General features: G+C 41.9%; 1 protein-coding gene across 2 annotated transcripts in view; it reads left to right on the forward strand.

Annotated features, from left to right (window-relative positions):
* Positions 1–454: 454 nt before the first annotated feature.
* The window catches only part of FILIP1 (filamin A interacting protein 1), a 58,443-nt gene continuing 32,606 nt past the window's right edge, over positions 455–26,291 (forward strand). For both annotated transcript variants that reach the window (XM_075707986.1, XM_075707987.1), the window contains exons 1-3: positions 455–727; positions 20,980–21,153; positions 23,281–23,459. In XM_075707986.1, the coding sequence (XP_075564101.1) occupies positions 455–727; positions 20,980–21,153; positions 23,281–23,459 (626 nt within the window). The remainder of the gene's footprint in view (positions 728–20,979; positions 21,154–23,280; positions 23,460–26,291) is intronic.

Consider the following 26,291-nt stretch of genomic DNA (forward strand, 5'->3'; position numbering starts at 1 on the left):
TCTAAAATTTAATTGCATTCCTGTCTGTTAAGTAAACTCCATATTAAAATAAGTTCTACTTAACAACCTGCCTTGTTTTGTAGTGATGAATTGTGAATGATCAACATGCTGACTGAAGGAAAGGGAACATTGGAAAATGTTCATTATAGTTTTCCTGCATTACTTTTAAGTTCTGTACATTTAAACTCATATCAGCATCTTGGCATGCTGAAAAAGATGGTTACCCTTACTTTAAGACTCTGTTAAATTTATAATTAATGCCCTGGATTTACTGTCTGCCACACACAGAGTTGTTGAAATGGCTGAGCCTTCTACTACCGTCTCTTGAGCATGACAGTATTTTTCAGTTTTTAGGAGATTGTTGTTCTTCCAAAAGGCAGTATTTCCACTGTGGTTTTTTGTAAGTAATTTTGTTTATAAATGCATCTTTATGTTTGTTTCTTTCTAGGTAGGGATGAGATCCCGAAACCAAGGTGGAGAAAGCTCGTCTAATGGGCACTTCTCCAGTTCCAAGCCTGTCATCAGCCATGCAGAGAATGAAAAACTTCAGGAGGATGCCAAGAAAAAGAACAAACCTCATCGGAAGGAAGATGAGGTCATGGTTTCAGCAACTGTCAAACGGCACTCAAAATCACCTGGACCTACTGAACGAAAGAACAAGAAGTCCATAGAGCTTTCTAAAGAGGACTTGATAAAACTCCTCAGTATAATGGAAGGAGAACTGCAGGTAAATTAAACATATTTTTTACTATATTTTCTATGTATCCATTTATTTGTAGGTTGTCCAAGATGCACAGGGCTCAGCTGACAGTGACATGAAAATTTAAGGCAAAGGACCATAAAGAGAGGGCAGTGGTAGTTGGTGTTTAACAGGATAGTCATAGTTTTAAGTTCTGCTTTATTTACCATCTCTATCTGCAGCTACCAAAGCAAGAGAAATTATGAACACCTGTCAAAACTGACAAAGCAAGTGGGATCTGAAGGTCTTGAACACTTAAAAAGAGGCAGAAAACAACCACAGAGGAATCAGTTCAGAAAAAGGCAAGCAAATATAGTGAGTGTAATTATAATCTTTAATGTAAATATTTAAGGGACTAATGTGCAAGTCAGTAATACTGAAAAAAGGACTAAGATGGCCCCTGGACTTTCTGCATATTCAGATGTTGCTCGGGGCTCAGCCAAAGCTCTGCCTGTCCTGCCTGTCCTTCAGCACTCTGCAAATTCCCTGCCTTGCAAAGGCCCATTAGTTTTATTTCTTGGAGTAGTGTTCGCTTGAAAGTTTTCTCAGTTGTCCTGACTTGCATGTTTATTCAGCCCAGTAGTAAGTCCCTGATGGCAGACAGCCTGATTTTGTGCTTAACTCACATCCCCGAAATTTCCATCCAGTTTTGAGGACTCTCTTAATTGCTAACAAATCACTGAGCTCTCAGGAGTCTCAGCCTTCAGGGAAAATGTGATTTCAAAATAAAGAGCTGAAACATGGTATTTCAAAAAGTCAATATGAAGACTTCTGACTTTTCAAAACTTATCCCCATTTGTGGTAGGACTTCTTGCCAAATTTATACATTCTTTTGTTTGCACTTTAATGATAATTTTCACTGAATCCATGGACAAGCAGAAAAAACTTGTCCAACCTGTGTGAAAACATTTTATGTCTTAATCCCTTTATTCTAGTTAATCATCATTGTTTAGCATTTCATATAAGGCTTTACTTTTTCCCCGAAACCCACATTCATAACATTTTTACTTTAATTTTGGACTTGTTACCATCTTATCTGATTAAGAGAAGCAATTGTTTTGGAAGGGATCAGTTAATTTCTTTGGTATATGAGTCACCTGCGATGCACCATTACCACAACGCTGAGATTTCATGTTATTAAGTATCACTCTTCCCGTACATAATTCACCTTCAGTTTGTCAGAAAGTACTTTCAAGTTTCAGGAAATATGCATTCAAAGTAACTAATTTTGTCACAAAGACAGAGAACAGTCATTTTGCAGTGAAAAACTGGGGAAATAAACAAGAAAATCTGTTCAATGCAATTTTGCAAAGGAAAAGACTTACCATTACAGAACAGTATCCATATTTAAGGTGCTTCATTTTACTTCATACAAAAACTTGTATATGTCATTTCCTAAAAGATGGAGCTAGCATGCATCTTCAGTGGTGAATAGAGCCAAACCTCCTTAGAAATGTATCATGCTCATGTTGTTCAGAAAGATTTACTCTGAAGTCACCTTTGTGGTCTGGAAAGGGGAGGTGAAGAAAGTCACTAATGTTTCCTGCATGGCAATAAATGTAGTCTTTACTCTTATCTCTGAGTAATTTTCCTGTTCAGTACACGGAAATGTGGCTCTTCACCATAGTCTTTTACTTCGCAGGGGAGTTACACAACCTTTAAAGGACTGCCCAAGTTCTCATTATCCCTATGGAGATGGTGGGGATAGGTGCCATCTGTGCTGTCATATGGGCTGAAAATCCTCCCCAAGGTGATACTCCCATTGCCCTGGGCAATACTTTTAGGGATATTTATATGTACAGACCCCACAGAGATGTTTAAGCACTGTTAAAGCTTCCCAGCATCACAGGAGGATTGTGAGGACAACCACGCTGGTAGCCGTAGAGTGCATCTGTTCTTCTGCTCCTTACTGCCAGGCAGGAAAGAGATTCATTATTCTTTTTAATCCATAGGAGGTTTTAATTTCATTTAAAAACCCCCTGTTTGAATTAGTTATTTACCTAGTACCTGTGTTGAACCGTTACTGAAGTGGGCAAGCTACGGCACTTTGGCTTGAGATGAGAGCCTGGCTTTGACGCTACAAACGAAGATGAGCCAAGGAAGACTCCAGCCAAAGTACATACTCTGGTATTACCTCCTGGCTGTCACAGTGACCTAATGCACTGAGTCATTTCATGGCTTTTCATTTTCAGATCTCTTCGGACATCTCTGGTGGCTGGCTGGTGTTTTGTTGGACTGACAAATCAGCCTGTGGGTTTATTTTGAAGCCATTTCAATACTGGCAAAGCAAACATTATATAGGCATATGTAAGAAGATTTTGTTTTGAGAATAACACCAGGCTGTACCTCTAGGGAGATTCAATGTCTTTGGAAGAAAAAAAATGGATAAAATACCATGACTGTTTACTAAGCAGACATGAGCAGGACACATCTTAAGCCTGCACTACTGAACGCAGAGCAGGGTGACACTGCCTTGTAAACCCCAAACAGCCAACTCAGCCACGGGAAGTAATCTGGTCATGACAGCCATGAGGTTAGCGGGGTAAACTGGTTATGTATACATATGCTTCATGTACTTAGTTCACTATTCACATAATCTAACAATATAGCAAACAGACACATGCCATGTTGCTGTCATTATCACTTTTGAGTCCTTACTTTGGGACCTGACCTCCCAGCTCTTCATTTTGAAGGTGAATGTGCTAGTAAACTGTAGAGACATGCCCTAGCAGTGATGTTTACGTCTTCCTTCTTTTCTTTTTCTTTTTTTTTTTTTTAAATTATAATGACCTCAGGTAGCTTGCCTGTGCTGTAGCTTCTAGGGCCAAGTTGGACTCAGCTTTGCCTGTCGTCAGGTTTCCTGGCTGGGCCCTGTGCACTTACTGAATGAGGAGAAGGAAAGGTTTTCATAAATGGCTGAGGTCACTGTAGCCTAGGCCTTATTTTGTAAGAAAACAAAAGGGGAGAAAAAGTATACAGAAGCTGCTGCGATGAAAATGTATCCCAATATACATTGCAGGAGAGCTCTTAAGTGCAACTGCTCTGAAGGAGAGTGGGAAACAAATGAACTGATGACAGGAATTGATTTTAAAGGCATTATAGCTCAGTAGAGTGTCTTTTCTCTTGTGAGATCTCACTGCTCATATAAAAAAAGCAGTGATTACATGGTCTTTAAACACATATTGAATATACAGGGACAAAAAATCCATGAAGGATTTCTTCCTATACCTGAAAAAAAAATTCTAATTTTTAAATACTGCAAGACTGATTTGAAGAGAAAACTTCAAACACCAGTAGAATAAATTGGACCATGAAGGCACAGTATTAATTTCCGTGGTAGTTACAGTGATTTCAGTCAAACCAACATGTGAATATTATTAATTACAGAGCAACACAGGCAGTGTGCATCTTTACAATGATGATATAATCCTGTCTGTGGTTCACCGATTTTTGTCCAACAGCCTATGTATTTGTCCTGGCAGGAATATATTCCCTGTACACTTTCTGAGCAGCAGCCATTAATCTCCAGTAATACCAACACTGATTTTCAACATTTCCTGATTAGGGGCCTGAAAGGAAATGAGGAGCAGTATTCATACATGTTTACCATTCACTTTTCTACTGTGTGTTTGGAAAAAAAAAATCCGCAATAATAAAAGTTCATTTATGAAGACAGCATCCCACTACAAATTGTTGGGTTTTTCAAGAAAAATAATTTCTTAGCCAGGTTCTGTGCCTATTGCCAGATGACAGTTGAAGCTTGGGACACAATTCAGATAGGAGCAACTTTTCCACTCAAGGCCTTTAATATAGCCAGGGTTTTACTGTGTTTCTGCAGTGCAGAAATGGCATTCATCCCCTGCAGCTCAGCCACCTGTTCCTGTTGAGGTCCCTTGTATGCTTTAGGGCAGAGGGAGATGCTACCTGAGGGCCTGGCACTTTGGAGGAGCAGAGCTTTTCTCCTCAGAGCCGGGCAGCAGTGTGCGATGTAAATGAAATACATGTTAAGGTATCAGCTGTACATTTCTTCTGCTGCAGGCCTGAGGATGTGGATGGGCAATGTGTGAAACGTGGTGTCTTGGAGAACAGTATGTATAAAATGCGAGTTAGATATAGATTAATCACAAGCCACAATTCCTGAGAAGTCTTCGGACTTCCAAATGGTCTAATGTAACACTGGGTTTGGAATGACTTTTGAAGGGAAACACTGTGTAGCAGATATTCAGAGGTAAACTTACTTGCATAGTGTCCCTCCTTCAAGGGGAGAGACCAAATGACTCCACTGTCAAAGAAGCCCTTTCCTTTAATCTGTATTTATTTAAGACTGCATTTAATGGTTAATTTGAGTGCTTGCATGAGGTGTCGGAGTGACAGCTCCCTGGGAAGGATGTGTCCCCTTGCCTGGGGAGCAGCAGTCAATGCACCCCATGGCAAGGTGTGCTCCCCCTATATCTCTGGTCCTGGGTTAAAGCCAACACTTCTCACCACATCCAGTTTAATTTGGTCTCTCTGATCAGGTTGCTAGTGAAAACATCATTCCAGGATTAAGACTGGGGTTAGTAGGTTAATTGCCTTTGTGCCACTGATTACCAAACTGCAGGTTGCGCTGGTGGCTTCATCAGCTGCAGGAGGGGTTGTTGTGGGGGAGGTATGGGGGGACTGGCTGCTAATCGTTGAAATAGGGTAGCCGTGGGGGGAAGGAGCTCTCCCATCCAACAGAGCCAGGAGGAGCTTCACCTCACCTTGGGAAGCTGGCAGCTCATGGCTTGGACGGGCGTAGTCTTCCCTGGGTAAAAAACTGGCTGGGTGGCTGAGCCCAGAGAGTAGTGGTAAATGGAGTTAAGTCCAGTTGGTGGCTGGTCACGAGCGGTGTTCCCCAGGGCTCTGTTTTGGGGCCAGCCTTGTTTAATATCTTTATCGATGATCTGGACGAGGGCATTGAGTGCACCCTCAGTAAGTTTGCAGATGACACCAAACTGGGTGGCAGTGTCGATCTGCTGGAGGGTAGGATGGCCCTGCAGAGGGACCCGGACAGACTGGACCGATGGGCCGAGGCCAACTGTATAAGGTTTAACAAGGCCAAGTGCTGGGTCCTGCACTTGGGTCACAACAACCCCATGCAGCGCTACAGGCTTGGGGAAGAGTGGCTGGAAAGCTGCCTGGCCGAAAAGGACCTGGGGGTGTTGGTCGACAGCCGGCTGAACATGAGCCAGCAGTGTGCCCAGGTGGCCAAGAAGGCCAACAGCATCCTGGCTTGTCTCAGGAATAGTGTGGCCAGCAGGAGCAGGGAGGTGATTGTTCCCTTGTACTCGGTGCTGGTGAGGCCGCACCTGGAATACTGTGTCCAGTTTTGGGCCCCTCACTACAAAAAAGACATTGAGGTGCTGGAGCATGTCCAGAGAAGGGCAACAAAGCTGGTGAAGGGTCTAGAGAACAGGCCTTATGAGGAGCGACTGAGGGAACTGGGGTTGTTTAGTCTGGAGAAGAGGAGGCTGAGGGGAGACCTTATTGCTCTCTACAACTACCTGAAAGGAGGTTGTAGTGAGGTGGGTGTTGGTCTCTTCTCCCAAGCAACAAGCAATAGGACAAGATGAAATGGGCTCAAGCTGCGCCAGGGGAGGTTTAGGTTGGAAATTAGGAAAAATTTCTTTACGGAAAGGGTGGTCAAGAATTGGAACAGGCTGCCCAGAGAGGTGGTGGAGTCACCATCCCTGGAAGTGTTCAAAAAACAGGTAGATGTGGCACTTCAGGACATCGTTTAGTCTAGTCTACCCTTGATTGGTTTAGTGTGGACTTGGTAGTGTAGGTTAATGGTTGGACTGGATGATCTTAAAGGTCTTTTCCAACCTAAACAACTCTATGATTCTATGATTCAGGTGGGCTGCAAGACTTTCTTCTGGACCTGGGTGTATCAGGGAAGGGTTAGCAGAGGTGGGTGAGGGCTGTGTGTTTTGTTCTCTCTGGTAAGGTCCTTGGGAAACACTTAGATACCAGTGGCTGTACATCCTGCCACGAGGGAAACCCTCTCTCTTAACAAACTGAAATAACAGGTACGCACATGGGTATAGGTGATATACAACCTATTGCATTCTAATATTTTTAAAGGTATTTTGGTATTTTATCATCTTTCTATCACAATGCTAAGCTTTCTAAATGTAAGGAGGGAAAGGAAATTTGTTTACTGTTTCCATTTTTCTACTTTCTTTCCTTTTTGTATAGCTACATATTTTATTAATACTTTCTATTCTATAATCATTCTGTTCTGTTCTCTTTCCCAAGATCTAACTTACCCTCTTTTTTCAGCTTTCCTTCCCTTCTTCTTTATTTCTCTAGTTGTGACCTTTTTCCCTATTCTACCTTTTTGTCAATTCCTCATCCTCATACTGCAGATGCATTCACTGACCCATTTTCCTGAGAACCCTGGACATAAAACTCTAGAAAATCTGCTGTAAATCAAGTCGCAGCAGCTAATTCTTTAGGCAAGCACTTCATTCAACCTTTGTCATGAATTTATCAAGCTGTGTTTTAAGACTAGGTGGGTTGTTTACCTTGACCACTCCTATTGGAAAATAGTTCCAGAACTGAAAAGCTTTAACATTTAGCAAATTTATTTACTTTAATTTCTAGTGCAATTGCAATTATGCTTAGTGAAACCTTTCTGAAATCATGTTATACACCAATCATGCTTTGAAAAGCCTACCTCTCTCCCTACTGTTTAATGCCTGATGTGTTTGTGAACAGCAGTCTTGCACTCTCTGAGCCTTTGTTTTGCTGTGCTATCCGTGCCACGTCCTTTTAGTTTCCCCTAGCAAAATAGACTTTCCACATCTTCCATCACCCCTTGATCAGCCCCAGTTACACCCTGGGTTCATCTTAATGTCTGTAGCTGGAACTGTGCAGGGTGCAGTAGGAGAGAGCTTACTGGTTCCTTGTACATTGGGTTTAATATTACCCTTTCTCTGCTGACATGGCTTTACTTGGCCTTCCTGTCACTTGTCAGTCTGATTGATATGAGCAAGAGAGTTTGACTCTGTCTGTAGCTGTAGTTGTGATGTTTTTCTCTCTGTTTCTTTTTCCTCTTGCTGCAATGTGTAAATTTTCATGTAATGCTTTGAACTGCTTTTGTTTTGAATTTGACTTTCCTGAGATGTTGAAACAACATTGTGCTAGCCACCTAGGTATTGCTTAGTTAAAAACACTGTACAAATGCCTATATTTTTTCTTCAGTGCCTTTCTTGATACTCATGCATTAATATTATTGAATATTGAGCTGCCTGAAAGCTCAAGTGAGGAATATGGGATAGATAGATGGGTGGAAACCAGATACATTTATTTTAGGTAATATTAAAGTCCGAAGAGAAAGTTGGGACAAGATGCCTCGGCACTGGAGGAAAGAGTATATAACAGACTGAAGAGAAGGAATTTTCAAATGGTCATTAGCAATATCTCACAGTTTAGAAGCTGAAGGGGAGCCAGAGTGGAAAGAATAGGTAAAGCCAGAGCAAAGTGCATGTAGAGTACTTTGCATTAGTGTTTATAACTGTGATGTCTTTTTAATTGGATTTAAATAGTTTAGGATTTTCTGAGCATATCATACAGATGAAATTCAAATTCCTGAGAGAAAAGCCTTGGCATGTACAGAGCTACAGGGAAAAAGAGAAGATAGGGTTAATATGAGGAGGGAGAGGTGACTTAAGGAGAATGGAATGAGAGGAAAGAGGTTGGGCAATAGAAGAAAAAGAGTGTAAGGAAAGGGGGAATACAGCAGTGATAAATGGAGCCAAGCTAGAGACATGGAAAGGGGACATAGAAAAGGCAAGACAATGAGGAGAAAGACAGTATCCACACTGTAGCAAAATAAGAGCCTAAAAAAAAAATCCCTAAAAATGTCTGGCATAAGAATATCAGTACAGTGAGTTAAAAAATTTGCTCCCCTCTGACTGACCCCTCGTTTGTTTGTTTGTGTTTTCCTGGTGAAGCATGCTTTTGCAGGACAAAAAAATTAAGTTAGGATAGATTTCAGACCACAAATGCTCTCTCCTATTTTCATTGAATAATTTATAACCAGAGATGAATTTTGGCCAGAATACTATATTTTTTCTGTAGCTTGCAAACATTGCTGTGCAAAATGCAGGAGATACCATGGGAGGTAAGCAGGGCTTGTCGAGCAAGTTCCAGAATCATGAATTTTAAAATAGAACCCTGCTGTTTTATGAGAGGAACAAAAAGGTAAGACAGTATACTGAAATATAGTTAAATTGTGCTATTCAGGCAATTTCCTGCTCCCTCTGAAATTAAGGACAGAGGTACTATCAACCATAGTAATGATAGCCATCTCTTTGGTAATAAAATTGCTTTACAATTATATGTTTTTCAAAGTAATTATCCTCGATAAAATGTCACTGTCACTGGACAGCTGTAGGCTGAAAACCTCTTTCACAAAGACATTTTAACATCCTTCTCTGTTAATACCTGAGCTGTACTTGACAGAGCTACATCTATCATGTTATTTAGGCTTGGAGGGTCAGAATAGAGAGAAATAATTTGCAGGTGTCTCTGACCTATTGAACATCTCATCTAGAGTGGAGGGAAGAGTATGAGCAGCTTAGGTTTTTTTCAAAAATTCTTTGGTCTTCTGTCCAAAACAGAGCAGTAAGTACTGCCCCTGATCAACTTTTAAGTTTTGGTCTTGTTCCCATTGGGATCAGTGTCTTTAACTGATCCTCCTTTGCAATCTTTTAAAAATAATTTCAAGCAACTGATGTCATTTGACTCCTTTTTTTTTTTTTTTCATTTACTTAATAGAAATTTTGTATACTCAGTGCAACAGTAATGAGAAACCTGTATCTTTTCTCATTTTCTTGAGAGAAGGCTCACTCTGTGGGAGAGGACATTGCCAACCTTTTTGCAGTAAGTGCTAGATGCATGGACTCTCTGGCTTTAAAATAATCTGGGATTCTTGGGAGAGCTTGCAATGAGCATATATCTTATGTGTCACAATGCTGTCCAGTACTCTGAATCACCAGTTGTTAATTTAACATTGCAGTTGTAGCTGAGTCTGTTTTTATTAACTTTGCTGCCCCAGTCGTGTATTTATTAAGTTTGTGTCTCCTATTCTCCAGCTGAGGATCAGATAAGCTCTTGAGAGCAAACCGGATTATTTTCCGTCCAAAATGAGCTTTAATAAAAGCAAATATGAGTCTTTCAGCAGGGCACGTGCCCGCTTACATGTGCCCTTTGGTGAGCACTGGACTCGGGCCACCAAAGCCATATGGTCCCATCCTCAGTCTCCCTCCCTCCCATCCACCACAGAAGTGCTGCCATCAGGCCTTTAAACACCTTTAAACACCTTCTGTTAAGGGTGCTTTATGATGTACAGCTGCAGGGCAGTGTTGTAGCCCTGCAGAGAGACCATATCACGCTGGACAGGACAAAAATTGGGAAAAAAATTGACAGCAAGCTGAGTGTTGAACCCCTGGGGAGAAATCAGTTGGTCCTAAGAAAGGCACAGTTTGACTGGGACATTCACGCAGTTTTATCTGTAAAATTTCTGTTCTGAATCACAGCTATTTTATGCTATGAACATTTTATAAATTATATATAAATGCTTGGATTTATAAAGTATGTGCACAGCTATTTTTATCTTTTATAGCATTCACCTGCATATGATTCATGCAATGCATGCAAATTGTAGTTGGTGTGGGTGTCAGTCTCTTCTTCCAAGTAACAAGTGATAGGACAAGAGCAAATGGCCTCAAGTTGTGTCAGGGGAGGTTTAGATTGGATATTAGGAAAAATTTCTTCACTGAAAGGGTTGTCAAGCATTGGAAGAGGCTGCCCAGGGAAGTGGTTGAGTCACCATCCCTGGGGGTATTTAAAAGATGGGTAGATGTGGTGCTTAGGGACATGGTTTAGTGGTGGACTTGGCAGTGCTAGGTTAACAGTTGGCCTTGATGATCTTAATGGTCTTTTCCAACCTAAATGATTCTATTCTATGATTCTATACATAATAATTGTGAGAACATGGCTATCTGAGAAAGTGTCTCGTTTCTAGGGTTAAAGGCTCCACCTATTGGTTGACTAAAATGATAGAAATGTAACATTTTCACATAGAAAACTGCTGGGCCTGCTGAACATCCTGTGTCTGACCACATCTTTATGAAATTGCTGGCTTCAGTGTAGAATTTTGCATTAATTTTGTTCAAAACAAAATGAACTCAGTGACTTATTTCTGAGGGCTGTGCACCTGCAGCACCCAAAATGATGCACTGCTGAGACACTACGAAGGGAATTCCTTTCCTAAGACAGGAATGGTTTGGATTTTGCAAGCGAAGTCTTTCTTATCCTGGAAATTATTGCTTTTCTTTGCAAAAAAAATGAGCATCAATTCTTCCATGCCAGCAAAATGAGTGGAACTGATTAACCCAAGTACAGTTGCATGGTAACTTCCAGGCATTTGCCACCTTCAAGTTTAAACAAGTCAGAAACAGAAGCACTGATGCAGTCAGCTTCATAATGAAAACCTGTTTCCCCAGTATTGGCTCAGGCAGTCTCAGCTGTTCAAGCAAAATGGCATTTTGAAGGGCTTCAGAATCGTTCCTGGGAATGCAATGGGAGGACAGAGAGTGGAGAGGATGTCCAAGTGGGACTTGGGGCAGGCGAGGGGAAGGACAGACATTGGGGAGGATCAGGGGGATTTCAGAGACAGCAGGAGGCTCTGAGGGCATAGTGGGCATGGCTGGGAGCTCTCACTGCGCCTTTCATTGCCTCCCCTCTCTAAGTTACTTCACTCTAAGAGTTTGCACCACTTCCCTTGTTTCCTCTGACAACTTTGTTCAAATAATTGGCTACGCTGGTAAGTGCTCGCTGTAATGCAGTCCTACTGTTCTTGCCCATTCATCAGTCATCAGTAGCTTGAATGCACATCCGTGTAGCAAGAGCACTGAAAAACAGCTTGTTGAAGCCAACAAAATGCTTGGACAAGAGAAAGTTGTGTATACAGTTTATTACACATGTATACACACTTATGTCTGTTGGTTTCCCACTCTGAGTTACGCTTGCTTCTCTGCAGAGGAGGCAGAAGGATTTCCTCTGACCTTCATCATCCTGAAGGCACCAGCTTGTCTCTTGCTCTGTCCTGCTTCACGTGTGCTCATTCCTGCCAGAAGGCAGCTAGATCACTGTGGAAAAAAATACCTGGGCAGGTTTGTTCCTCTTGGAGAGGGGGTACTTAGGCCAGCAGCTTCAAGTGTCTCCCTGAAGTTCAGGTCAGAGCTCCTAATTTCAGATGCCTCAGTTCCTTATACAGCCAGTGAAGCACTTTCAAAGAGCAATTTAGACAACCTGAGTTACATGTCTAATGAAGATACTTTTTAGTTTCCAATGGATTTCAACAAATTGGATGACAGTATAGAAGTATATAAACATGGAAGAAATAAAAGAATATAATGAATGGGGGAAAACTAATAGGAGAACAACTATATTGATATCAGAGTGCCAGATTTTTTGCAGTATTCATAGCATTAGTACCTAGGTCTTATATATACTTATGAATTAAATCCCGCAGCATTCCTGGGAAGTATTATCTCCTTTATGGAATGGAAATTGGAGCATGGTGAGGTTAATTTTATGTGTGAAGCACGAGAAAGAGTTCCATGAACAGAACATGGATCTCCTGAGTCTTGGTCCAGACTGCTTAACATAAGATTAAGGGGCAGATGGTAACACAAGAAAGAGGAAAATAAATGCTTTTTCTGTTATTACCCTTTCATTAGCCATCTTTTTTTCTTCTTAAAGAGGTGCTAACTGATCACAAAATAAATTGTGGTTACAAAAGGAACACAGCAACTTACTACATGACTCCAGCAATAAAAAAAAACCTCAGTGTGTGGGAAATGTGCTGCAATTTTAATGACTTCCTATACTGCTATAGTAGCTTGTCATTGGCCATTCACCTGGGATATGGAAAGCTGCAGATCATTTCCTTGGCATGAATAAACCAGAATAGGGAGTTAGTCGTTTGGGTTTTCATGTCTGATTTGGAGTACCTGAACCAGGGAGCTCTCCTCTGCCTTTGCAAGCATTGTGGTGATTTGTGCTGGTCAGAGAAGAGACCTAAAGTTGCTTTGTTAATTACCTCATTTATTAGGATGCACACTGCATCATGCAGCCACATACCAGCCCTGAACTGCAAATACAGTCATTCATGTGCTGTTACTGATTCTTCCTGCTCAGGTATCCAAAAAGGTGTTTTAACAGATGTTCCTTCTTGTCCCTGCTGGCTAGTTGGATAAATCTGTGGTCTCTGCTTGCTGCCAGGCTTCAGGTCATGTGCAAAATGTTATTATACGGTTAATGTTGGCTGAGACATAAACTATATGACTGGATACGGCAAACCCAAAACAGCGGGTTTAGCCATTGTAATGCATTGCTGAAGCATGTAAAGCATAACCCAACATGCAGATTCGCGCACATAACTGACAGTGACCCCTCGCATTGGTATCTCTGTGCTGACTGGATCATGGCACTGTAATTCTATATGCTGCAGTAACAGCCCCACGGTTCGATAATGTTGAGCAAAGCACTCTTTCAGTGTGAAAAGACAAGACAGGATATCCCAGACCCTAATTCTGAAAACATCAAGCAGTGTGGAGTTAATACTTCTCAGGGCCTTGCCATGGGAATTTTCTGGCTGTGGCCCAGACTACAGATAATTAATTATGTCAGTGAAAGGCTCTGGTGGCCTGTTTTCTTCAGAAAAAAGTGACATCATCCATGGAGCTCTCTGGCAATAAAGCAGAACAAAGCTGTGTGGGCAGGAAATAACAGACAGATGTCTTCTAGTGCTCATTTGATCTGTTTCGAAGCTTGCTGTAAGAAGTAATACATTGCTCCGTGTTCCTTCTCCCCAGCTCTGCAATCTTCAGCATGGACTTTTTTAAACTTAAGAGGCCAAATTAATCTCTGATGTAATTCTTCTGGAGCCACTTCAGAGGGTTCGTGCGGTGGATGAGCTGGTCTATCATGTACCTCTCCTCCAGTATTGATTTTAGAAGGACTTTCTGTGTTATCACTGTAAGATAACGCACAACAAAATGAAGTACACTGTATAGCTCCAAAGGCTTCAGACAAGGCCAGAAAGTTCTGCACGGTGTGGAGAAGACAGGACAATTCTGTTTCACATCCCCAGAGTCATGATGAATCACTTGCACTTCTGTATATATTTCACTAAACTTTTGTACAAAACCACTGATGGTCACTTTTCACCCCTGAAGTAATCTCTTTACCTCCAAAGTAAATCACATACATAGACCTGAGTCCAGAAATGTTAAAAGAAATTCATGCAAGTGAAATCCACAGTTTCAAGTATTAGGAAATTAAGCTAAGATGAAAGGCCAGAAAAATACTCTGCTGTGCATACAGTCTTCCTTGCAAGAAAAATTATGTATACATGTCATTAGCCAGCATTTTGCATGGCTAGAATCACTGAGTGAGCGATATAAACAAGGCTACTTCAGATATCTGGTATAGGAGAGAAAAATATTTCTTGAGTTTTTAGCAAAAAAAGGAGCTTTGTATGATGCAATATTCTGTAGAGTATCTAACTTCCCGGCTTCAGCATGCTTTGTACATCTGACCTGGAAGACAAATTGCTACCCAGTCCTTGTATCAGTATGTAGGGATAGCTTGAGGAATCAGGCCTTTAAAAAAAGGGTCATTCCAGTAGGCAGGGGTAATTTTTATTACTTTCTCTATTCATATTTGTAGTATCATGACACAACATGAAGAAAATGCACTTCCCTTTTGATTGAATTTCCTCCTTAGGTAAGAAAAGAAGGGAAGTTACTGAGTTTAAACATGGATTAGTGGATTAATGTTAAGAAAGTTTTGCAGATGCAGTTTTTCAAGAACACCTACCTGAAGATGCTTTCTTCATTAAACTAAACAAACATGTGGTATTCACTCTCTGAGGTCTCTAATGGGAATTTTCAGAGACAAGACTATTCCTGCCCTGGCAGACACACAGCATGAACTTGTCCTGGATAGCACAGAAAGCAGTGTGAGAACATCCTCCTGATCTCCCTCAGAACTATGCCTTGGTTGTGATGTTTGTTAGCTCTAAGTGAAACATTTGTAAAGTCTACTGGAATTTAGGAAATCAGCCATTGGTAAGACCCCAACATTACATGGAGAACCTGTGACCTTATCGTTTCTGATGCAGTACAGAGCAGCTGTTGCACTATAAATAACCTGAACTGTGTGAAATGTGAGTAACAACAACACAAGTAGAAGTAAAAGTTCCTGTCTGGGCCATTAATCACTGGCAAGAAAAATATGACTTCATAAACATTAAACCTCTATTACTTGGTGCTTTCACTTGTGCAGGCATAACAAAGTGTCATGATAACTAGAAAATAAATAGTCAAAAAGCTGGAAATATCAGATCTTCCAAATATTATATAAGTGTATTCCCTATGAACACTACTCCTGCTCCTGAATTTTCAAAATTTCTTTCAATTAATTGAGAGGATTGTCATCATGTTATTGAAATATTTAATTGCTCTGAAGTAGTTAGATGTATTTAGATGGCTCCAAACATGCAGCTATGAAGGAAATAGTTATTGGTAACCAATTTCAGGAGACGCACACTGACTTTGCAGGAGGGCTACTTACAAACAAAATTCAGGAGAAGAGTTTAGGAGATGTGCTGGCAAAGGATCTTGAGTTGGATTTTACTCTCAGCTGTCAGTGATTACTTTGACTCCATTCAGCCCATCTTGAATACAACTGATTTTTTTTTCCAATTTACTAGATGCCTTACATGAAACGAGTTTGATCAGCTCAGTCCCATTTCCCAGGTGACAAATGGGCTGTGGCAAAAATTCCCCGTTCAGTGGGTGCTGAGTTTTGTTAACAGTCTCACGAGAGAGGCCAAAGACTGTGGGAATGGGGAGAGAGGGCTGTAGTAAATTGGCAGGGCAGGGCACGAGGAGGAAGCACGTCCGAACGCTGGGCTTGTGTAACAGTCTTTCCGTTGACCAAGAATTTGGTTGCTAGGCTGCCGGTCCCCTTTTACAAGCAGCAGACTCAAGCTATTGTTTCCTAAATGTTTTCAATTTTATGCAGGGTCCTCTTTACATCCTTTCTGTATCATTTAAATATTTTACTAGGCATGTAGTAAAGCGAGGTTTGGAACTCGGACCCCTGCTCTGCTGAAGCCAGTGAGCAAAAGAAAGCCCTTCTCTTTTATTCTGCCAAAAAATGAGTATTTCGGGGTAACCCTGCAAAGAGTGGCCTCACATCAGCCTTCCAGCTGGGTGGCTAGCAAGCACTCCTGAGGGGAGGGGAGCATTGTCTTGGGGAATTCATATTTCCCAGGTAGAAACACAGACCCCACGTCTTAAGTGCGCTAATCACTGGGTAGTAGAGAGGAAGGAAAGGAGAGCAAGTGAAGCTGTGCAAGACAGCAGTGCTCCATGGCACTCCACCCACTCCATGGACATACTCGAGGTCTCAGGTCACCAGCCTTTAGATTTTGGCAGCTCCAGTAAGCATAAAATGAGGCTTAGATACAGTTCAACTTTGCAGTTCCTCTATCAGCAGAGACAGACAAAGGAGTTAACTGAGTACTGTGTCCAGTTCTGGTCCCCACAGTTCAACAAAGATGCAGGCAGGCTGGAGAAGATCCAAAGGAGGGCCATGAAGATGATCAAAAGGCTGGAGAACCTGTCCTGTGAGGAAAGACTGAAGGAGCCAGGTCTTTTCTCCCTGGAGAAGAGAAGGCTTGGGGTGGACCTCATCACAGTATTCTAGTACTTAAAGGGTGGCTACAAAGAAGACGGAGGCTCTCTCTTCACAAGAAGCCACACAGAGAAGATAAGGGCAACAGGTACAAGTTGCACTGGGACAGGTTTCATCTCAACATACGAAAGAAATTTTTTACAGTGAGAACAATGAATCACTGGAACAACCTCCCCATGGATATGGTAGAGTCTCCATCACTGGAAGTTTTCAAGATGAAACTGGACATGATGCTAGATGATCTCATCTAGGCTTCCTTTCCCACAAAAGGTTGGCCCAGATGATTTTCTGAGGTCTTTTCCAACCTGGGCTGTTCTGTGTTTCTATGAATTTGATGGACAGGGAGTCTCTAGGCAGGCTTTGCTCCTGGAGAAAATGAGTGTGGAAAAACACCTCTCAACATATCTGGCCTTCTGTGTTTCTTGCCTTGAGAGTATTACTAAGAGGTAAACGTGGATTCTTCAAGTAGTCAAGCATTGTAACAGGCTTCCCAGAGAGGTGGTGGATTCACCATCCCTGGAAGTGCTCAAAAAATGGGTAGACGTGGCACTTTGGGACATGCTTTAGTGGGCATGGTGGTGTTGGGTTGATGGCTGGACTGATGATCTTAGAGATTCTTTCCAATCTTAATGATTCCTAGCTTTTACTTTCATTATAAATAATCCAGCCACTAAGCCAGGAAACATGAAATTGCTACTATACCCTTAGTTGGTTTAGTGGTGGACTTGGTAATGTTAGGTTAATGGTTGGACTGGATGATCTTAAAGGCCTTTTCCAACCTAAACAATTCTATGATTCTATGAAAAGAGCATTGTGCCTTGAGACAAGGGAGGCACCTACAGTAGATGTCCATCAGCAGCAACAGCTTGCCAGTACAGTTCCCTCTTCTTAGCTAGGTCCCCCACTTTGAGCCTCTTGTACCTCTTTCCAGGTACATGTGTTGAAGTAGCCCAAGTGTTCCTCTACAGGATTATTCTGACTTGTTTTCTGAAAATGGTCTGTATCCTGTGGTTTAATATAATGATAGTTATTCACTATACATTGAAAGAAAACATCTCTACATGAGCTCTCTTCTAGTTGTTTCAGTGGAAAATTAGTCATTTGGAGGAAACATGAAATCACGAGTTACACAGGCCTGCTGTTTCAGCTCCTTCCCTCTACATTCATCCTAAGGAGTTTCAGAAAGACTAACTGGAGTTTTCAAATCCCAAGGCTGATGGGAGGTTAGGATGTCGCCCATGCCCTTCCATGACCTAGGCTAGCTGCACTTCAGAATCTTCCTATGCTGGAGATTGTTGCTGTCCAAATAAAAGCAAATTTCTCTACAGTTTATTATTAGCACGAGGCCCCTCTTTTGGTCCAATGCTTCCTAGCAACCTGAGTGTCTGTTTGTTAGTTTGCTTTTCACAAACTGTTATCATAAGTCCATGGAAACAGAGTACTTGGTGAATTAGCTGATACCCTTGAAAAGGTAATGATAGGAGCAATGGCCAAGCCCAGAAAAGGCAGAAGGCACCTTGCCATGCTAACGCAATCCAGAACCCAAATGCCTGCAGAGCGTGGGGTACCCAAGAAGGGGTATGTGAGTGGGGAGCTGCCTGCACCCTGGGGATGGTGCAACCAGCTTGTCCCTGGGCTGGATACCCTCCCCATGGGGATGCAGTGAGGGGTTTTCAGGGCTGACAGCCCTGCCCTGTCCCCTGGAGCTAAGTGTGTCACTGCCTCCTTTTAAAGATGAAGCAATGAACAGGGGGTTCCTGCAAAGCTCTGAACTGAGCTTGGGCACCTTCTTTCCTGCTTGGGGTTCCAGTTCTTCCATTCAGCATCACCCGCTCCCCTGGCTCAGCTCCCTCTGGCTCTCGAGGGTCCCAAACCCACAGCTTCCAGAAACCTTACGTGGCAAGTTATAAGTTGTTTCAGGGACTCTCATTCCTTCCTGCTCCATTTTAATCATCAGTGATTAAAGACTAATGAGGCTGGAAGGAAAGCATGCAAGCAGTGCACAACTGAACAGGGGCTGGGGCACTCACTGGGAAGAGCAGCGTTCAGTCCCTCCGTCAGCTACTACTGCATTAAATAACCATAGCAGGGATGGAGTCCAGCTCTTTGCTTTCCCAAGTCATAATGTTAAATCACCAAGCCCGGGTTGTCTCTGTTTGCTCTGCCTGGCCCTATCAATGTTTAATTATGCCATCTGTGGCCTGGCAGCTTCAACAGGAGAGAATGAACTCATCCTCCTCCCCTCCTGAATAGCCTAGGGTCCGAGGTGTGCCTGTGCCTGAGGAATGGAGTGTGTGGGGCCTGAAGCTTTCTGTGCTTGGAACCAAAACAAATTCAGGTTTTAGCATGCTTGGTTGTGGCCCTTGGTGCAGAGGGTAGAAGAGGGTTGCCCCCTCATCCCACTGTTTTTGGTGCTCCCCTTGCACAGTGTTCTCCCTGAGCACGCCTGTGGCACGGGGCCCCTGCTGCGAGGCACACAGCAGGATACCAAATTTATTCATTGGGGCAGGATGCAGATATGGCCCCAAAACTGTCTCTTCCTAAAAGGGCTAAGACAACACATCATAAAGTATGATATTTATAAATCCCCCCAAACTCCCATGCTATCCTATTAGTCTTTTTGAGGGCTTTTTCTTCAATATTGAAGCATTTGCCTGATAGTAACAAAGACAGTAAGATAACTGTTATTTTTACAGGGATATAAAAAATGATATATTCTTGAACCTGTCTAAAACTTTCCTAAAATAACATTTTTCCTGTACTGAGAGTGGCGTGTTCCCAGGACATGATGTAGTGAGGTGTACATGCTCTTTTGCACTCTTTAGGACTAGCCCACATAATTCAGTTGTAGTTTTGACATCCATGAGTGATGCACCTTTCCCACACTTGTGCTGAAACAACATTAATACCATTCCAGTCTGTATTTTGTATCTTGCAGACAGGTGCAAAGCTTTTACTTAGGGTTACAAAATGTTGTACAGTGTAAGCCCCTACAGCTAGCTGTTTATAATTGGGCTAGTTCTAAAATGAATGGCATGATCTTTGCCCCAAGTTCATTTTTTCTTTTATTTTCATGTTATTTTATTTTATTTAAAAAAAAAGATTAAAGCATCTTTGCCATTTCCTGAAATTATTTCCTTGAACATTTTAAAAGTAGGTGGTTTTGTAGAGCTGTGATGCCTCTGTGGTACTGCGTAAAGATTTAAGATTTGCTATAGGGATAACATGGAGTTCCATTATGAACACTGTGGAAAAGCATGAAGTGTTGGTCAGTTCATAAATCCTAAACAGCCATTGCTTATATAGGGGCAGGATTTGTAAGGGATTTTTTCTAAACTATCTGAACCTTTCCTTAGCCCTTAATTTACTTCCCAAGTTCACACGGGCTGAATGTTGGAAGGGCAGGTAAGAGAAAAATTGGTGCCCATAGTCTTCTGCCCCCCATCCCTTTGGGCTTGTGGGAGAGATGCTCCCCAGGGAAATCCGGGAGCTCCCTCATGCCCACTGAAAACTTGTACCTTTTGCAGCCCCTCCCTGGATCATGGCCTTATAAACCTGCCTTGAAGGACAAGCAAGTGCCCTGCCCCCGTTTTACAGATGGCTTAACAGATGTTGGCAAGTATCATTAGAAACAGAGCTCGGGATTAAGCATTTGTCCGCAGCATAGCCCTAAAATGCCCTTTATTCATAGCCAGGTGGCCTTGCAGAGCAGTCTCATCATGCCCAGATGCCAGCTTGTGCTGCCTGAAGCTGGGGGCTCCCACCCAGGGCAGGGAGCAGGAGCTGGGACCCGCGCTCCCCTCGGCCACAGGAGCACCACTGCTCCCAGGTACCCCCCAGCTCCAGCATCAGCAGTCCTCCTCTGCTGCCAGGAGGGTTTGCTCAGCCTCTTTTGGTCTGATGCCAGTTATGGTGGTTAGCTGGGGTCTGCAATGTTTCTAGGGTTTTGTTTAGACAAACAAAAGTTAGAAAACTTTATTTTAGAAGTTACTTCAAGAGAGTATTTAATCACAAAGTCAGGTAGGGAATACATGATTCGAGGCTGTCTGAGAAATATTAGTTCAGCCCACTTGTGCTGCTTGTTCTACTCATCTCCTTACCCCAGTCAGAGAACAGCATGGGCAGTGAAAAAGATGAAGTATATGAAGAGTGATGATGTTCCCTGGCTATGGTTGCAACTCAGATAAAAATTGAAGCATTCAAATGTAATGGCAGGCAGGAATACAATAATTAATGCCTACAAGGATGACATTTGGATTGCACAGATCATGTTTACCCTGATATCTCCCAAAGTTTTTATATTTGCATTGGCAGCCTGGCATTCTTCTAATTTATTCTATTTTTGTGTATGCAGTCCATACATATGAAATGGCCCTATTTTCCCTGTTTTCCCTGTTGGTTAATGGGTTGGCTTATGGTAGTGATTTGCAATGTTACAGGCAAGGGAGGATGTGATCCACATGCTGAAGACAGAGAAAACCAAACCTGAAGTTTTAGAAGCTCATTATGGATCTGCAGCTCCAGGGAATGTGCTCCGAGTCCTACACAGGGATGCCATCCTTGCCCAAGAAAAGTCTATAGGAGAAGATGTCTATGAGAAACCAATTTCAGAGGTAATAACTTCTTGATTTACAATATTATGTCTGTGCAGGGGGAATCCTAACCAGAAGTGAGACTCCACATATTTCAGACGTGTGCAAAGCACACAAGAGGATAACACAGCATTTGTACAAATGACAAGAAATCGAAGAAAAAGTGAATATTCTTGTTCACTCAACTGCAGAATAAATTGTAAGCAAAGTCACTGGGTTTGAACACAAACCCAAACAAAATAAAGAGCTTGTATGCTCCTTAGGGCTGGTGCTGTTAAGCAAGAACAAAATCTTTGGGTGTTATATTTCTGTTTTTTAAATTCCTTTCAATTATAGGCTCCAACCTCTACTGCTCACAGCACTGGTAAGCACTCTTTGATTTTCTTGGCATACTAGATCACTATCACATGGGTAGCTGGGAAAAGGAGACCTTCAGAGATTGGCTTTGACCATATTTATGGGAACATAAATGCGTAATCATTTTACATCACTTAAGCTCTAGGACTCCAAAGTCAGTTCAGCCCCTAAAGGAGACCTGTAGGACTTGATCTCTTGCTTTAAACTCTTAAGCAATAAACGAATGTAGAATAGACCCGGGAACATCTGAGGCCAGTGTGAATGCTAAAATAAGCAGCCACTGCTCATGTTTATAGTTTCATAACAGTGCAGAGCATGGAGAAAAAGAGCATGCAACAACATACAATATAATATACTGTAGTGCCTGTCCAAATCTTCATAGTTCTTCCTATTAGAACATTTAATTTTTTCACCAGGAATTGTGTGTACCATGGGATATCTTTATACTGTGTATTCTTATTGAAGCGTCTTCTGGAATTTTCAGGATGATAGTAAATAAGGAAAGCAAACAGTAGCATGTGGGAGCATGCATGAAATACTGTTGAACAAGATTAAGAGAGCTTAGCAGGGCTTTTGCCTAAAGAAGCTGATAATTTGACAGGGACCTCTGTGTAAAACTTTTGTCATGTGTAGGTCCACAGGGGTTATGCTGGAGCTAAAATAGGGTGGTGACAAAATTTCATGAGTGCAAAAGATCTGCTCTCAAAGGCTGAACCCAACCTGTCCTTTATAAAATGCAATGACTGTTTTACTTTGACTGCCATGGTCAACTTCTGGAGAGCAAATCGCTGTGGTCCTCCTGCCCTCTTAATTCCCTCCGTTTGCTGAGGCACCCTGTGAAACAGCAACTGCCCGGTGCAGCTGGGGCCAAGGAAGATGCAATTCATGCAGGGTAAGGGCTGGGGGTGGGCAGAGCAGGCTCTGCCAGCCACTGTGCCAGAGGCAGGCAAGCAGAGAAGTGCCATGGCTGCGGGCTGCTTTGGCAGGGAGGAGGATGGAGTTTGTCATCTTCTCCCAAGAAACCCTGAAAGGAGCAACGTGAATAGCCATGGTGGCTTCGGAGTGCCCTGGCAACTTTTTAGACACACCTCCCTGGCCTTAGTGTTTGTTTGAATAATAATTGGCATATTAAATTAATAAAAAAAAACCCGGAAGACAAAAAAGGCAAAGTGTTGCTAATAAAGAAAGCAGAAGTTCTGTCAAAAAACAGGCTGAGGGGAAAACCCCAAGGCTTATAACAAATTGTATTTGGTAATGTAAAACTGAATCTATGCTGAATCTAAATAGTTTAGACTTTTTATCTCAGCAGTCCTACAGGTGCATTGAAGATGCATAACTCAAATTTCAGCCTTGAGCTTACATCTTATGCTCCACATGTAGGTGCCTAGACCCCATATAGGTGCATGAACTCAGGCTCCCAGCGTCTGAGGGCATGTACCCCGCCCTGGCATTTGCTACAGCTTTTCCCATGTGAAATGAAGAAAGTGTGCAGAGCACCTCACCACAGGGGAAATTCTGCGCTGCAACGATATTATTTGTCACCCTAAAACTAAGCGAAGTTCTGTCCTTTGTGTATCTGAGAACCGTGCAAATGTTTATTGCAAACGTGCCGTCCAAAGAAATCATTACTTTTACAGGACAGTTACTCTTACTTCTAGTCACTGCTTTATGTAAAGCCCAAGACATAAAATTATGGGACTTGCATTTACCAAACACAACATTGTTGGTTAATAAATCAGATGAAGTAAGCAAGGAGACCTTTAAAACAGTCTATTCTTTTCTACAATCCAGCTGGACAGACTTGAAGAAAAGCAGAAAGAGACATATCGGCGCATGCTGGAACAGCTCCTGTTGGCAGAAAAGTGCCATCGCCGCACAGTTTATGAGCTAGAAAATGAGAAACATAAACATACAGATTACATGAACAAGAGCGATGACTTTACCAACCTCTTGGAACAGGAGCGGGAGAGGTGAGTACCTGAGACAGTGAAAAGAATATCCCCGGTGTCCCAGTACTTGTCGGTTCAGCAGTGACATGGTCTGGTATTTTCTGTGTTTAAATGACACTAAACTCATGTTTAAACCATTTGTAAATGTCAGTCTACTCATGTTATTAGTAAGTACATTACTCTGCAAGTCTAGAGCTGGAGGAATACCATTGAATGTTCCTGTAGTGTGCGCTTGAATTAAGAAAAGAATTTGTTTTGAATTACTCATGCCTGTTTCGGGTTCACCTCCTGGTAGTTTTTGATCAGATGTTATTTATGTTGGCTAAGTTTGGGACTCGCTTGCTTAGCTAAGTGCCACATTTTGTGAAGGACGGGGCACTGTTTGTCACAGCAGGAGAACAGGGTAAGGAAAACCACAACACACATTAGGATACTGGCACCCAAGTGGTAGGGACTTTGCCATGCCCTTTGCATTTAGGCTTGCAAAGTCACAAACTATTTGCATGATTTTTCGTATTTTTGAAGACACGTGCCTCAGGCAAGGTCTATGTTCCCCTGGAAGAAAAATATTTTCATGTTTTATAAAACGTGCCCAGCCTGCCATGGACTATCTGCAGCGTTTATCTCACAGGCTCATACACTCCAGGTTTTTTTCTTCAAGTGTTTGTCCCCCTCGTGGGAGTAATTTGTTCTTTGAGTCTCTAAGAAAAGAAAGAGCACCTACCTTAGGTGAAGAATAAGCATTCAGTAACAGCCTCAGTTTTTCAATATGAAATTTTCATACTCATACCAAACTTCTTGAAATGTATCCACAGTTGTTTTTTTTTTAAAAAAAAAAGCTCTGAGAAAAATACTTAAGGCAAATTCAAAGAAGAAATGCTTTTGAGGAAACCACAGTCTGGTGGCAGACATTTGCAAAAAGCCAGGAGCTAAATTGTTTAGTGTATTTCCTGAGCTCAGTTCAGCACCAGCTTTGAGTAGGTGGCACATGAGCTGCAGTGACCATATTTCCTGGTTTAATAGCTTCTGGGTTTCTGTCTCTCCGTTTTCCTGGGTTGATTGGCAAACTTTAAAGGACAAAAATGCTTCTGCGTCTTAGCAATTTGATTCTCTTTTCATAAAATAAAAGATTTGTTGTATTTCCAAGTAAGGAGCAATTTCACATCTGATTCTCATAGACGCTGGTTTTTGTCTGTGCTGGATATCTGTGTATGTGTGGACATGCAGGCAACTAAAATGCTACAAAAGTAAAAGTGGTATTAAAATACCATTTACATTTGTCTTTACATTTTATATTCACTTTAATTTGACAATTGTTGCTGCCTTATTATTCCAGCTCAGCTTGTGAAGGCCACTAAAAAGCCTAAGATCATGACCTGTTTTGAACTGACTTCCTTCAATTAATTGATTAAAAAGCTTTCTGTCTCACATTACTACTGCTGAGATATCAAGTCCCATCTCTGTGGGCATTTTCTCATATGCTTCCTGCTCTCGTGTCTTTTAAACTTCAGGTTTTCTACATTCTACAGTTTTTGGAAAAACAGCAACAAAAAAAAGATAATTTGAGTTTGAAGTTCTATTAAAAGCAGATCTTTAGGAGCAACTAAATCGCCTACTTTAGTTGCAAGTGCCTCTGTACTGGTGACTGCAGGGGAAGAATTGCAGTGCTGAAGCCCTTTTGGTTTATTTTGAGTGACACCAGAAAGTTGATGTTTGCTATTTAATCCACTTTGTTTGTCTAAGGCACTAATGAGAAAATTCGTTTCAAGTTTAGTAGCGACCAAGCAGAAAGAACATGGCACGTAGCTAAACACAGAAAACCAAGCATGCGCATCCCTCCCTCTTCAGGGTCCTCCTCCCAGATCACTTGCAGAACAGATTAGCAAAATCAGGATGGGCAGAAAACCATTCATTAGTGTATAGTCTTAAATGATCTCAACTCCTCATCTTTGTTTGCTGAGTGCACATGAAACTGAGGCTGCACCCACATCTTTGTATGTATTAGAAACTGGAAGTAGTATTGTTTGAGGGCTGTATTCATGGAGAAAGAGAAGGTGATGGGATGACTTCTCAGGAAAGCCCCACAGTGGCAATCACCAATAGATTTTTGTCAAAAAGAAAGGTTTTAGTGGAAAGATTAAGTTGCAATAGATTAAAACATACAAAAACCTCCCATACTCACTCAATCTGTATATTGGGACACAGAACTGACCTGCCCAAAGGCATTTCTCAGGGTCCTGCATAGACATTCTTTTTTTGGAAGTACCACTGTTGTTCTTTGAGGCCTGAGGGTTATTTTATTAAGAGCTAAGCAGACTTGTAGTCTCCATGAAAAAGAAAAGGGACACGGAGGTGAACTCTGCCCGTCAGCCACTCTGCTCCACTCACAGTTGTAATGTTAATGAGACAGGGTGAGCCAGAGGAAGAACAGTCCTGTGGGATGGCCATCTCACAGCAGTCTGGTACAATGACAGCAGTAATAATTTCTGTCCTGGATCTAAGTAATTTAAGTAATTTCTTTCCTCACAGTATTTTACCAATCTTTCCTAATCGTTGCTGTCCACACTAACTTTTAGAGGCCACATCTGCTTTTGCTGTCCTGTGAAAGTTTGAACAAGATAAAAAGGGAAATTCCTTAAGAGCAGAAATATGCCTTGGTTCTAATGTATTTCTAGTACTCTCCTAATGTATTTACTTTGGAATATTTTTTTACATACACTTTCATACATTATCTCTAATCCATCCACAACAACATGATATGAAAGCAAACAGTCCCTCTGAGGGACTAATTATTAGGTCAGCCTTGCACAGGAAGGAAGTAACAGGAAAACATGATTTGTCAAGAATAATTAT

This window comes from Pelecanus crispus, chromosome 3 (assembly GCF_030463565.1).
Source record: "Pelecanus crispus isolate bPelCri1 chromosome 3, bPelCri1.pri, whole genome shotgun sequence".
Classification (NCBI taxonomy): Eukaryota; Metazoa; Chordata; class Aves; order Pelecaniformes; family Pelecanidae; genus Pelecanus; species Pelecanus crispus.